The following is a 15,763-nucleotide window of genomic DNA, read 5'->3' on the forward strand; positions in this document are numbered from 1 at the left end:
TGTGTTCAGCATTCTTTCAGATGACTGTGCTCAAACCTTGCTCATAACACAAGGTGTAAGTGGTTAGCTGAAACAATGCTGAATGTGGTTTTTCCTTGTCTACCCTTGCAACTCAGTGGTGCCCAGTGTTAAGCTTATCACTGACAACTGCTCTGCAACTGTTTAGTATTGTAGTGTAAACTAGGCCTTAATGTTCTGCATTTCTTCTTCCTTTACTTCTTCCCCAGAGAGGCACCAGGACTACTTCTTATCCCAGATTCTAGTCTACGTTAGGATCTCTAGCTACCGTCACCCACTCCCAGTCTCCCCATTTCTACTCTGGAGAGAGGATTCATGGGTTGCTCATGGCAGGTCGGCCTCTATCCTCTGCACTCAGGGAGAGAAGTGGGCAAGGGGAAGTATCTCAGATTATGCACAATAAGCTTGAAAAATCTTGGTTGGAGAAGTAGCTGGTTGGATGGAGGATAAACAAGCCAAGGGAGGAGAAGGTTAGAGCTGAAAGGTAGAAAAATCTGAAAACTCACAACTCCTCTCACAGAAGTTTAAAGATCACAAGGCAGAGAAGCTCCGGGGAAGTGTTCCCACTGTTGTTTGTACCAAAGGGGCAGGCTGCCCCTGTGAGGTGTCTCATGTTGACCACAGCTCTGAACTGTCTCTGGAAACTGCAGAGAAAGGACCCTCACCGGGATGAGCCTGCAGAAGTGCTTTCAATCATGAATAATAAATAATCAAAGAAAATGATTTGCTGGGAGTCAATATGATGACTCACCAAATGCCATCTTAGTGATGGTGACATCTGAACGTGGGTAGGCAGAACTGACACATACAGGAGGTATGTTCAGTCAAAGCCAATTTAAAGCAGCTGGTGAAGACAATACAGAAGTGACTCAAAACAGGGTAGGCTTTGAGGAGCACTCACTGGAATTTTAACAACTAGTTTGCACTGTTCCCACTCCAAATGAGGATGCTCATACCTGTGTCAAAGAATCAGTAACACTGTTCCAATAGACACATGTGTGACTTTCTGCCAGCACACTTTTAATATTCACATGGTGCTCCCTTTGAGGTGCAACAAAGAAAACTAACATCTCTTATTTATACGACAACTTCCCAGAATTGACAGTGTCTAGCATCATCTGCTCCAACCCGGTGTTCTGAGTTTATATTTTAGAATATACAGACTTACATATGCACATTCCAAGTTAGACCTGCCCATCTTCCACATAATTTTCTGGAGACTGCTACTGCTAGATTCCTGCACTGCCTTCATCATGAGTCACATAAGCTTGGACCTTGTCTACACTAGGGAGTTTTGCACTGGGATAACTGCACTGATGTGGTATGCCCTAGCTTGAAGCTGCTGCTCTGAGTTTACCCTCTGGATTTATACCAGTGCAGCTGAATGGGTGCAATATCCCTAACACTGATGACTAGCTTTTTGCATCCCATTTGTCTGTCATCTTTAGGGTAAGCTACTTGGGACAGAGACTGGGTTGTCTTATTTTGAAGTACCAAGCACACTGCTGACACATGACAAATAATGTTGGGGTTGGAATTAGGGCTATGGATTTCAACATTTATTGTCTGAAATATTCAGAGGCTGTTTTTAGGAACTAAATGCAAAACGTGCAGTTTCAGACGTTTCCAGTTGATGTTTATTTTACTTCACATGCACATGATCCTTAGTCTACTACACAGCCTAAAACATATGTCATGGCATGAACTACAGGGTGGGTTCCCAATTTTTCAGTGCTTGAGTCGTATCTTAACAGTGGTCTTCTCATGGATCATCTCCCTTCTCTTTCACTATTGCACAGGCCACACAATTGTGCCACCATATTCCCTCTGTTCAGGAGTATGTAATATCCCTGTGGCAGCTACAGAACTTGCCAGCACGAAGTGACATTGGGAAACTGATAAACCTAAAAATACATTGTTTATTTAATGAAATTTAGCAGGCAGATACAAGGAGAAACAGCACCACGTGACCGGCCAGTTCTCCAGGGATGACCAAGCAAGGATGTGTTTTGTGAATCACAGTTCAGGAACCTCTGCACTAGAGAAAAATGCAGCCTTATTGTAGGCATCACCATCAAGCAGGAAAAGACAGTCAGTGGAGGAACAATCAAATTCGACATTCCTGCAACTCTCTGGTTAAATGAATAAATAAGTAGTCAGGGAGACCAGGGCATCAGACCAGACTGCCTAAAGCCAGGCTACTCCCATCAGACTGCTCTGGGCAAGTGGCACTCCTCTCCCCCTTCTGTTGGTGGAGCTCCCTGGAGAAAAAGCTAGTAAAAACTAGAATCCCAACACTATTTTGGGATTAGTAGGTATTTGTATATGAAGGGATTATTCATCCCATCCCTAATTCAGACAAACTTGAGGTGCTTAGCACCATGTGTTACACCATACGGAAGAATCCTGAAACCAGGGAGAGGGAGGGAAATGGATGAATTAGCTGATTGAAGTCTTTTCTGTCTCTAGGTCAATGCCTGAAGATCACCTGCAAGCTTCAGCCTGTGAACAACACAGTGGCCCGGCTACTGGGTGGATCAACTTGCAAAGATATGGATATTAATTTATTTCTGGCAACATTAGTTGCCTATTCTGAATAGGTTACTATAATACATATTTATCTCATATATGCTTTTAATTTCTGTAAACAGTGCCTAGTTCCTATAGTAACAGACATTCTGCATATCACTAAAATAACTGAATTTCTTTAATTCTTTTGTATTACTGTGACTGATCAGTTCATCTCACTATAACTATAATATTTTGCTAAACCACTGAGCAGCTGAAGACAGATTATGAAACAGTAATTAACATGCATCAAAATCAAAAATACAATTCTTGTTAGGCGAATCACACAGGACTGCCATTAAGAGCATTTTACGCCAATGGCTGGACTTAATTTCTATATCAATATTGGCAAATTACAAATAGAGGAACAAGATTGCATGCTTTTTGCAACAGAGACACGTATTTCTGTTCTGTTTGTACAGCACCTAGCAAATGGCATCCTTTTCATGACAGTCCTAGGCACTACAGTACAACAAATAAATAATAACTAGGATTGTGACTTTAGAAATCAGGATATTTCCAAAAACAACAATAAGGGAGAACTGAGTTCAATCAAATAAAGGTAATCAATAGAAAGTACTTAAATTGGAAAAATTAATCAGGCTTTTTCTTCCTTTCTTAAGCAAAAGGTAAGTAAGCAGGGTAAACTGTATACAGTCCTCTTCTCTGCGCTCACTCCAAGTAAATATTTTTTTACCTCAACTGGATATACCACTGTGAAACTTTGCCTCTGAGCTACTGTCCTTCCTTTGGCTCCTACTCCACTTCCTTTACCTTCACCTTGACCTTCAAAGCCATAAGTGGCCTAGGACTCTGCCACATCAGTGTCATCATTTGTATCCATGGGCCACACCCATCCATGGCTAATGCAGCTGAGAAAGTCCAGAAAAAAAGCACTGCAGAGCTGGAGATAAAGCATGCTTGGCTGAAGGAGCTCAGCTGTGGAACAAAATTCCAGTGCAGATCAGAACAATACAGAATCTCATCACCTTCAGGCAATTCTGAAAGACTCTCCTCTCTGTTAAAGCATTTCTTCCATAATCAACATAATAATGACAATAAAAATATCTGTTCCACCTCCTGTTTAGCTGTGACATTCTGAAACAGAGCTCTGTGTAAGATCGAAAGCTTGTCTCTCTCACTAACAGAAGTTCTTCCAATAAAAAAACATTACCTCACCCCCCTTGTCTCTGTAATAAAAACATTGGTATTTACTCTTACTAACAATTAAAAAAACATTTTTTTTAAGTAGATCTTTCCAATTTCATTGACATCTGTCTACAAGTGACATACAGATTTTAGTGATGTGGGAAAATGTTTTGAGGGAAAAAATATCCAAGGCATAGATTAAGTTAAATTGACCCTGCTTAAAAACAAAATGCCTTTAACCTCCACCCAACCTGAAACTACTGCTATAACTGAGTTAATTCATATGCATCCTTACTTTTGTTTTCACATTATTTTTCCTGAAATTTTGGGATGCCAAAATATAACAATTCTTTAAAAAAAAAAATAAAAGGAGACTACTTTACACTTACAACAGTACATGTCAGCTGGGTGCTTTACAAAAGTGGGCATTTAGCTCCATTTTAAAAATGGGGAAAGCGAGGCACAGAATGGTTAAGTGACTTTCTCAATGTTGCAGGGAGATCCAGTGGCAAACTCAGGGATAGAAACTATGTCTAAAAATAGCCTTTCATATCTATATAATTCAATTGATCAGAGCTCTAATATTCACCCAATAATATACATAATTTTATTTGGTACAAATTAAATGCTCTCTTTATTGATATGCTTAAACATAAAACATGAGCACATTTTAAAAAACAAACATATTAAAGGTCTTATGGGGCCGTAGTAATTTTTCCTCAGTGATCAACTGTAGTGGTTCCCCTCTCCCCATTAACCAGTTTAGTAAAGAGCTTTTTTTAAACTGAGTATTATTTGTTCTCAGGTAGACTTAGGATCACCATGAGTGTCATGACTAAAGACTGATCCTAAAAAGCACAAAGTGCCCATAAATTCCCAATCAGTATTAACTATGGATGATCACCACCTCACGGGATCAGGCCCCTAAGGAACACAGTAGAATAGGAAGTAAAAACGCAGTACTGCTGGGATGCAAAACACAAAGTTACAGGTCCCTCTAAAGTACGTTTTACTTTAAAGCGATCAATATTTAACAAAACTCAAAACTATTTAAAAAACAAAGCCAAAACTCAAAAGGTTTCTAATAAAGATAAATCTAATACAAGTTTATTTTGTAATTTTTTTGTCAGAAACAAGACAAACGTATAGAAACATCCAAGAAACTTGCTTTTAAAAATGAAGCCAGGCAAATTACAAAGTATTACTCTTTTTAAGATCTCTTGGTACTGAATTGTGCTCAGTCCAGTCTGTTTAACTGCAGCGTTCCCTCAGCGCAGTCCCATTATTCTACAGCCTCTGTGTTTGCTTCATTAACAGTGACATTAATCACTCTTCTCTTCTCCTTGATAATGTCTATATTCTGGCTTCAGCTCCCATGTGTTTTTGTGGGTCCCCTTAACATTGTAGATGCCTATTTCTCTTAAAATTTCTTTCAAGTATATCTGAAAAGAAACAAAACATTTAAATTAGAAAGACACGCAATTACTGTAGTTCTAATTGAAAACAACACACGATCTGCCAACCCACATTTACACTGTTAATAAAAATGATAATGAAATAATCTGACAACTACCAATAACAATTTCTTTATAAGGTTTAATAGTTTAATGGAACTAACTTCTGACACTCTGTGCGATTAGTTGTGCAATAATTGCATTTTGAATGAATGTCTGACAGGTTTTAAATCCCTTGACTACAATACATATTAAAGCAGAAGTAGATTTAATAGTCAAGAATGCATCCTTGGAACTGGAGAAGGAACACCTGAGTCCCAACTATGACAATTCTTCAGTTGGCCTCATTGTTTAGTTTAGAAGTGCAGCACCTCTAGCGAGCTGAACTAAGGGTCAGATGTTGGGGCACCAGGTGCTTGGAGTGTCACAGAAGCAGTATTCTTAACATCCCAGGAAGGAGGATTATATAATATCTGTAGAGCACATGTAAATGCAAAACATTAATACCCAGAGGTCGGGAGGCAAGAAGGATCCCACGGCACACTGATTTGTTGGGAGATTAGAAAAATCAAAAGGCTGCAAGATGCCGAAGATACCATATGCTTTACAAATGTAGCTACACCAAAATTCAGAGTGGACAATTTTATCTTTCTACTGGACAGTACTACAATGCTACAAAGGAGTCCAAGTGACGAAGCGCCTTCAACTTCAGAGGCTCGGAAATATGGCAGGAAGTCACATGTGCTGATGGTGAGCTTCTGAGTGTAGGAGTTTCAGGAGGTTACTGCAAGCTGTCCCAATCACCTCAATAGATACATTAGGGGAGTAAATACCTGAGAGGGTGAAGAGATATTTCAGCTAAAGGACACTGTTGGCACAAGAACAAACGGGTATAAAACTGGCTGCGAACAAATTCAGGCTGGAAATTAGAAGGTTCCTAAGCATCGGAGGGGTGAGGCTCTGGAACAGCCTCCCAATAGAAGTTGTGGAGGAAAATACCTTAATTAGTTTTGAGAGAGCAGGACAAATTTATGAGTCCAACTGTATGACCGTGTTGCTTCTGATGGCAAGGTGCAGGCTTAGCAGCCTTGGAACTAATTTGTGGTTTATATCTTATGCTCCTAAAAGCTCGTGTTTCAGCCAGCCACCTGTGGGGTTCAAAAAACTATTTCCCGCTCCACCCCCCATGTATTCTGGATTTTTTTTTTTTTTAAATCTCCTTCCTTTGGAGCAGCAGGGATGGCTGCAGCTGGAGATGGGCCACTGGATGGGGAGGGCCAGGGCTTTGAGGTGGCTTCAAGCATCCTCTCTCAGGTGCTTGGCTGGCTGGTTCTTGCTCACATGGTCATGGTCTAAGGGATCGCCATATGTGGGATTGGGAAGGAATTCTCCCCCAGGTCAGACTGGCAGTGACCTTGGGGATTTTCCACCTTCCTCTGTGGTGTCAGTGCGGCTCACTTGCCAGGATTATCTGGGTATATCTCATTTCCCTGCCATGGGGGGCCTCAGGCACAGGTGCACCTTGGTCCCTCCTATTCCCTGCCTATGGTGCATAATAGTCTAGTCTCTTGTAGGCTGTTATCGTTTGATCTAATTTTGGTTGTTGGATTTAGTGTTGGTGGCCTGTGATATACAAGCAATCAGATCTGGTGGTCTCTTTCTGGCCTTAAACTCCATGACTATGACTCAAGCCTATTGGCAGTGCTGCTCATTTACTGGATCCTCAGCTGCTTCTGGATGTGCAGATGATACCAGTGACCAACTGCTTTTTTCCTCACTACTTTTAGCCAGAGGTTGCAACCTTTTCTTTCAGATTGCTACAGTGATCCTTGCTTTTGTCACCTCAAGTCTGTACTTAGTACCAGTACTCCACAAGATTTGTTAAATATCAACATTCAATACCTCAGAAAGCATCTTAGTCATAGAATCATAGAATATCAGGGTTGGAAGGGACCCCAGAAGGTCATCTAGTCCAACCCCCTGCTCGAAGCAGGACCAATTCCCAGTTAAATCATCCCAGCCAGGGCTTTGTCAAGCCTGACCTTAAAAATCTCTAAGGAAGGAGATTCTACCACCTCCCTAGGTAACGCATTCCAGTGTTTCACCACCCTCTTAGTGAAAAAGTTTTTCCTAATATCCAATCTAAACCTCCCCCACTACAACTTGAGACCATTACTCCTCGTTCTGTCATCTGCTACCATTGAGAACAGTCTAGAGCCATCCTCTTTGGAACCCCCTTTCAGGTAGTTGAAAGCAGCTATTAAATCCCCCCTCATTCTTCTCTTCTGCAGGCTAAACAATCCCAGCTCCCTCAGCCTTTCCTCATAACTCATGTGTTCCAGACCCCTAATCATTTTTGTTGCCCCTCGCTGGACTCTCTCCAATTTATCCACATCCTTCTTGAAGTGTGGGGCCCAAAACTGGACACAGTACTCCAGATGAGGCCTCACCAATGTCGAATAGAGGGGAACGATCACGTCCCTCGATCTGCTCACTATGCCCCTACTTATACATCCCAAAATGCCATTGGCCTTCTCGGCAACAAGGGCACACTGCTGACTCATATCCAGCTTCTCGTCCACTGTCACCCCTAGGTCCTTTTCCGCAGAACTGCTGCCTAGCCATTCGGTCCCTAGTCTGTAGCTGTGCATTGGGTTCTTCCGTCCTAAGTGCAGGACCCTGCACTTATCCTTATTGAACCTCATCAGATTTCTTTTGGCCCAATCCTCCAATTTGTCTAGGTCCTTCTGTATCCTATCCCTCCCCTCCAGCGTATCTACCACTCCTCCCAGTTTAGTATCATCCGCAAATTTGCTGAGAGTGCAATCCACACCATCTTCCAGATCATTTATGAAAATATTGAACAAAACCGGCCCCAGGACCGACCCTTGGGGCACTCCACTTGATACCGGCTGCCAACTAGACATGGAGCCATTGATCACTACCCGTTGAGCCCGACAATCTAGCCAGCTTTCTACACACCTTATAGTGCATTCATCCAGCCCATACTTCCTTAACTTGCTGACAAGAATACTGTGGGAGACCGTGTCAAAAGCTTTGCTAAAGTCAAGAAACAATACATCCACTGCTTTCCCTTCATCCACAGAACCAGTAATCTCATCATAAAAGGTGATTAGATTAGTCAGGCATGACCTTCCCTTGGTGAATCCATGCTGGCTGTTCCTCATCACTTTCCTCTCATGCAAGTGCTTCAGGATTGATTCTTTGAGGACCTGCTCCATGATTTTTCCAGGGACTGAGGTGAGGCTGACTGGCCTGTAGTTCCCAGGATCCTCCTCCTTCCCTTTTTTAAAGATTGGCACTACATTAGCCTTTTTCCAGTCATCCGGGACTTCCCCGGTTCGCCACGAGTTTTCAAAGATAATGGCCAATGGCTCTGCAATCACAGCCGCCAATTCCTTCAGCACTCTCGGATGCAACTCGTCCGGCCCCATGGACTTGTGCACGTCCAGCTTTTCTAAATAGTCCCTAACCACCTCTATCTCCACAGAGGGCTGGCCATCTCTTCCCCATTTTGTGATGCCCAGCGCAGCAGTCTGGGAGCTTTCTTGTTAGTGAAAACAGAGGCAAAAAAAGCATTGAGTACATTAGCTTTTTCCACATCCTCTGTCACTAGGTTGCCTCCCTCTTTCAGTAAGGGGCCCACATTTTCCTTGGCTTTCTTCTTGTTGCCAACATACCTGAAGAAACCCTTCTTGTTACTCTTGACATCTCTGGCTAGCTGCAGCTCCAGGTGCGATTTGGCCCTCCTGATATCATTCCTACATGCCCGAGCAATATTTTTATACTCTTCCCTGGTCATATGTCCAACCTTACACTTCTTGTAAGCTTGTCAATTATTTTAAAACTCTTGGGTGAAAGTTACGTGGTCTGGCAGATTTTAAAATGTTTAACTTTAGTAGTTATTTAACATCCTACCTAACTACTGTCAGAATAATTGTGATAAAACAAAGTCATCCCTTTAAGACGTGAGTATATCATCTTGTTTTCTTCCAAATAAAGAACATGTACGTACTGAAAAATGCCTTCCCTTCATCATTACTTACATTTTACCAACCCCACCTACTAACAGACTTATACGATTGTTAGGATTTCATTTGTTCCAGATATACATTTTTAAAGTGTGGCTATTGGTCCATAATAATTTACCCCCGACTTTCTGAAAATATTTACCATTTATATTATGGCAGTGCCCCAAGTCCCCAATCAAGATCATGGCCCCATTATTCTGGCACTGTACAAACAGAAGTAGATATTGGTCCCTGCCCCAAAGAGCTTACAAGCTGGCTAAAGCTAATCAGTTTTTTGACCGTGAAACAGTTAACAATGATTGCATCTAAAGATCAAGTACAAAGAAAAAAATTGGGGTTGTGGCCTCTTTTGCTTCTTCATAATGTATATTGGAAAGTTTTGCTGTTGGCTTGTTTTCTTTTTTTTTTAAAAAGGATTAGATATTCAGGTACTGCCTACCCTGGAATACTATAGCAACTATAGTTTGAGAATCACTACATAAGATTTATACCCTGACACAGGTATAGTGTGAGCACTTTCCAACTCATTCTACAAAATGTATTGATCTGCGTTTGTTAGAATTGTTACAGCTTTTTACATCTCTAGTGACACTAAGTGATAACGTCTGCCTGATCCTTCTCTTACAGCTGAGCCCATGGAAAGCAGACATTTGTTGATACAACAGCCTGCCCTCTCTTCCTTGTGCAATTTTATCTCCTTCCCAAGTTTTACTTGGAGCAGAGCCTGAGGTGAACGTATGCAAGAAAGATTTGGCCAACTTTATATTTTGGCTTTAAGAAACTTAAAAAAGATGTGCTCTCTATCTTTTACAGATTCTGATCATTAGTATTCTCCCACATCAACATTTTACTAAGGGCATGGCTACACCTGCAGTTGTAGAGCACTGGGAGTAAACCAGCCTTCGGAGACAGCAGCAGGGAAAACCCTGCTGAGTGTTTACTCTCTCAGCTGGAAGCGCACTGCCATGGCCACATTAGCAGCTCTTGCAAAGCCACAAAGAGCAGTGCATTGCGATAGCTATCCCAGCATGCAAGTGGGCTGCAACATGCTTTTCAAATGCAGGGGGTGGGGTGGAGAATGACAGGGAGTGTGTTGTGTGTATGTGGGGGGAGAGAGAGTGAGTTTTTGGGGGGCTGAGAGCATGTCAGCATGCTGTCTTGTAAGTTCAGACAGCAGCAGACCTCCCTCCCTCCCCTTCCCCCGCCTCTCTTTCTCTCACTCAGAGCAAGCAGCATTCCTCAGTAACGGTTCCTCTGTCCCAGAGCAGATAAGCAGCCAGCTGTCAGAAATGGAGCTTTGAAAGGACATATCCACATTCCTACAGCGAGTTCAAAACAATGACAAGAGTGGCCACTTGACTTAAAGGGATTATGGGACGTTTCCGGAGGCTGATCAGAGCACAGTAATGCAACACCTCGTTCACACTGATGCCACGGCGCTCCAGCGGGGCGCAGCAAACGTTATTCCACTCGCCGAGGTGGAGTACCAGCAGCGCTGTAGCCGCGGAGTCAGAGCGCTCTACGTGCCTTACTAGTTTTGGACGGATAGTGAGCTAGTGCACCTGGGGCTCCTTTATTGCGCTGTAAACTCGCAAGTGTAGCCAAGCCCTAAGCAAAGCATAGTCTACCACCACTTCTGTAAAAATGTTATTCTAATTAGATTTATGTAGGAAAATCGTTCTTAAAATCCATTCTGATGATTATTATGTAATGATTATAAATAAACCTGGATTAATAACCACACATACAAACAAGCTGCTTTTTCATTATCCTTTTCCAGGTCTGCAATTAAAACGATCATTGGTACAAATGGCAAACAAAGAACACAGCGTTCATTTTGTACTGCATGGATGACTCTTCAGTGTCTGAGTTTTAAGTGCTGTAGAGAACTAACCCCAGCAGGTGGCAGCAACAGATTAAAGGAAACTGAATCTGAATCTGCACATTACTGAATCTGTGAGAACAGATGAGCTTCCTTCCAAACAATATACAGCTGCCTTCATATTACAAACTAGACAGACTTTTCAGCGGCCTGAGTGAGTATTCATATTTGATTCTAGATCGTGCAGATCAATGATGTGAGCTTTTTTGTTAAAATGATACTGGTAGCGTGCAAAATCTTTTCAAAAACATGCATGCCATACATACAATTAACAGGAACTGCATGCAAGTACACTGAAGCATGCACACATGGAATTAGGCATGCATTCATTTTCAACTCTTGTGCACCCGTGCACAGGCAACTTTGCACTTCCTGGCATGGTTTAAGAGTGTTTGGGACTAAGATCTATTTATGGAATCAAGGCCAAATTCTGCTCTTGAAGACGTGCACAGCTACCACTGAAGTCCATGGGAATGAAGCACAACAAAAGCTATATACCCACATAACCACATTAAGCAAATATATGTAGACAGTTATTGGATTGATTTGATGTATTTATGGCTTAGAAGACAGGTCACACAACTGCAAAATGCTTCTGTGGAACAGAAAGCATAGCGTGAGGAATACAATACTTATGGGCATTTCTGAACAGAATTCAAAGAACTAGGCACTTTATTTTTTTGGATCAAACAGAACAGACAGGTTTTTCTGAGAACAAGATTTAATTAACTTTATTTGATCTTTGTGAGGAAATTTAAGGGAATTTAGACCCTGTCTACTGTGGGATTAAACTGTTACCTGAAGCATGGTTTTAAAACTCAATTTAAACATGGTTTAAAGACACTGTGAATAGGATTAAAATTAAAATGAAGTTTAAACAGAATTTAGAAACTGTTAGAGCTTAATATTTTTAAAAAACAAGATGTGTTTTTAAAAATGTCAATAATTGTTTTAAGTGAGTTTGTTTTGTTTACCTTGTAAATAAGTTGTAGATGAAATCGCTGCACCCCCAAACCCTTTGAAAACAACTAAGCATTCTCCATATCTGTACATATACCCTTCTCCCTGCCAGCGCCAAAAGACTGGAGAGCAGGGGCTGGGAGATTTGGGCATGAGTAGAAATGAGATTATTTGCCAATTCTAGCGTCTCTCTCTTTAGTATAACTCAAAATTATATCAGAAAGTAACAAAGGAAGTCTCTCTTGTGGGAACAGTAAAAACAAGTTCACAAGAACAATGCAAAACAGGACTGATATTGAGTTCATTAGGTTGTTTTTGTTGCACTTCCCTGCTTGAGAAACTTCCCTTTGTTTTCAGTGAGTCCTGAGTTAGACTAAAGAGAAAAAATAACTGGTAGGGGAACCTCTCCCTTCTTCCACAATTGCAGAGAGGGGGCAGGAAGTTTAGGAACAGAGGGTAAAAGGTGAACACTTCATAGGAGCGCTGATTCTAAGGTTTCTTTTGATTAGAATAGAAAGGCGTATTTTAAGAATGTTTTAGGTAGCAATGTTCTAACTAACATATTTTAGAAACCACCTTTTATTCTCGTCAAGAGAAACTAAGGGGGAGTATAGATACAATATTATCTCCCTTGATCAAAAACTCACAGACCTCAACTACCCGTAATGTAAATCAACACTACATTTAAAAGAAAAGCATTTGAATTTTCCTTCAATCTCCATCAAATTTGTGCACTCTAGCACAAATCCTTAACAGAGACCTCAAATGCTTTCCTATCATTTATATACTATCAGATCAACACATCTGACTGTCACACAATGCATGCCTTTGGGAAGTCATTTTGCTGTAACATTGCTGAGGTGTGTCCTGCCACAGGCTTAGCTATCACAAAACAGTGTTTGTTAGCTAAATTCCTAGTTTTTCCTCACAGCTTTGGTGTACCTCAGTGGAAAAGCCCTCCAGAAGTCAGGGATAAGCAGTGGTGCTACTCTCTATGACTCAGAGCGAAAATATGTTCAGACTGTTCGTATGTTGACCCCCTGGAAAAGGGAGAGAGACTGATATGCCTCAGTGTATTCCTTGGGTCAATATAACATTTGCCCATTAAAATTACTGAAAGCAAGTACACCAAGAGCAGCCCTGCATGTTTAACAGTGACTACCTGAACAGTCAGCAGCTCTTCCCTCACTGTCTTCTAGGTTGGGATTCATTGTTGTAGTGAATGATACAAGGGTAGTAAGCAGCAAGGACATTTAAATCCTTTAAGGCACCAAAGAGATGAGATTTGAATCCCTAGTGTCCTTTCCCACTTCAGAGTAATTTCCCCATGGCTATGGGTGTCTTTGGTGAAGTGGGGGGGAGAGTGTGCAAACCTCTTTATTTTTAGCCTCAGCCAGTAGTTTTTGGCATTCACACTGCAACAGATTTGTCATCAAATTAAAATGTGATGGGTTCAGCTTGGCACATATTTTATGTTACGGCTAAGAAGTTATAAAATATTCTGTTGACAAACACTATCAATGTAGAACTGAAATTTTAGGAATCAGCATATGAGGAGCAACAATGTTGCCAGAGGACAGGTCTCAAGAGTTTTTTAGATTTATTGCAAAAGGGGTACAAAGAAAAGGTAATCCCGTAGGGGAAATACTGCCAAAAGACGCTATTTTAAAACCCTTATTCTCACTGTATCAATTCACTTTTCACCAAATCACCATGAACAAGTCAGACAGTGCTCAAAGGTTATATTCTATCTTTTGGGTTTTGCCATTTCAAAGAGATTTTTACAAAAATAAAGGTTTTAAAGCTTCTGTTAAAACCCAACTCTGTAACACAATCTTAACTAAAGTGCTGTCACCCCTCCATCATAATGGATCTACTATACAAAAACTACTGCTGTTACCTAGAAAATTTAAATTCCTGGAACAACTCTTCCAACTGTGAAATACTGAGCAGAGAAGTAGTTTAGTTAAAATTACAAATAAAACGCCATCCCCCTTTGGCTCAGATCCTTCTTCACGGTCCGAGTCCAGAAGGTCATTACAAGCAACTATTCCCCCATCTCTAACAGCCTCTTCTGCAGAGTCAGACAAAATTCAAGACTCCACATTATTATTAGTGGTGGGAGAGCGTGAAATGACATGGGCTGAAGTGTCAAGATTAAGCATATTACAACCTGATTCCCCTCCTCTCCTTTACACCTAACCTAACTCCATCTCCCAGCTTTCACAATGCCTAGTGGAAATTAGCATCCAGATGGCACAATGGAGTCATTAAAGAGAATTTATCTACTCACTAATATCCTGCACTATCAAAGGTACCTGTCATATTATAGCCTAAGCATCCTTTGGATTACTCAGTGCTATTGACAGTTTCAGTGCTATTGGATGCTCAAATAGGCATGGTAACTAAGCCACCCACTTTCATCTGTGAGTGGCCTGAAGACTGCACTGGCCTGAAGATTGCTATTGCACTTGCTCCTGGCCAAGAGATGCAAGCCTTTAGTGACCTTCAGGCTGATTAGCGAAACTCATCGCTTGGAATGAAACCACGTGCCCTGAAAAAGCTCCAACTGGAAGAAAATGCTCCGGTTTTCTGTCTGCTTACCAACACCTATCATCATGAGTCCATCACTTCATTCTCTACCATCTGCACTTGCTCCCCTTTGATTATACAGTCCAATTCAAGGTCTCTGTTCTGATATTCAAAACCCTCCCGGGCTTTGGCCCTGGCTACCTCAGGGTATGTCTACACAGGGGAAAAAAAAAAAAAAAAAAAAGATCCACCGCCTCAGAGCCTGGGTCACCTGACTCAAGCTCATGAGTCTCACGCTGCAGAGCTAAAATAGCAGTGTAGACATTTGGGCTTGGGTGGAAACCTGGGCTCTGAAACCTGATGAAAGGGGAGGGTCTGGAAGGGTAAAAAATATTTACTCTGATATTTCTAGCCCTGTCGCTTGGGCCTGAGTCAGCTGGCCCGGGCTCAGAGACTTGCTGCCATGGAGATTTTTTTTTTTTTTGGCTGCGTAGCCTACCCTAAAAGATCACCTCTCCCTCTGTGATCAGTACCTCCCAAAACAGCTCTATTCCACTGGAACAATTACACTGTTAGATTAGCCTGACTGTCTAAGTATTAACACACAAGTGAGCATAATAAATATACCAGTCTGCATCTAGAATTCCCATATCACCACAAGTAAGTTTTATGTTGGGTTTTTTTGCAGTCTGAAGCAAAATTGTAAGTGATCAGGGATTCAAGACAACTTCCATAAATATTCTCCTTTTGTGAAGAGAATGCCTTGAAAATGCTGGAGCTGAAATTAACAACAAAAGCAAGAGTCTTCTGGGGCAGATACCGTACCATAAAAAGGACGTCAATAAATTAACTAGTAGTGTTTCACTGAATACACAGCACTCGTTACAAAATTACTTGGCAACAAACAATAAGTAGATAACATTACTGAATCTCACCGCTGAGTCTGAAAAAGTAGTCATCATTCAACCAAAGACAACCTTCATCTCCACACTCGTAATTGATGTTAAAACTATTTTTTGAATCTGGTTGTTGTTATTAGGGATTCACGTACTTTTGTGGAAGGGGATGCTAGATTATTTTCTATGTAAGGACATAAGTAGATAAGGCAAAAGTGTTCAGATGCTCTTAGATGCATGAATTGTGTATCT

The 15,763-nt window shown here is 41.3% G+C and overlaps 1 protein-coding gene across 5 annotated transcripts in view; it reads right to left on the reverse strand.

The window, feature by feature from the left end:
* Positions 1-4,317: 4,317 nt before the first annotated feature.
* GTF2F2 (general transcription factor IIF subunit 2) overlaps positions 4,318-15,763 on the reverse strand; it is a 127,638-nt gene continuing 116,192 nt past the window's right edge. For all 5 annotated transcript variants that reach the window (XM_073344985.1, XM_073345005.1, XM_073345025.1 and 2 more), the window contains one exon: positions 4,318-5,177. In XM_073344985.1, coding sequence (XP_073201086.1) covers positions 5,058-5,177 — 120 coding nt within the window. In that variant the 3' untranslated portion in view covers positions 4,318-5,057. The remainder of the gene's footprint in view (positions 5,178-15,763) is intronic.

Source organism: Lepidochelys kempii, chromosome 1 (assembly GCF_965140265.1).
Source record: "Lepidochelys kempii isolate rLepKem1 chromosome 1, rLepKem1.hap2, whole genome shotgun sequence".
NCBI lineage: Eukaryota > Metazoa > Chordata > Testudines > Cheloniidae > Lepidochelys > Lepidochelys kempii.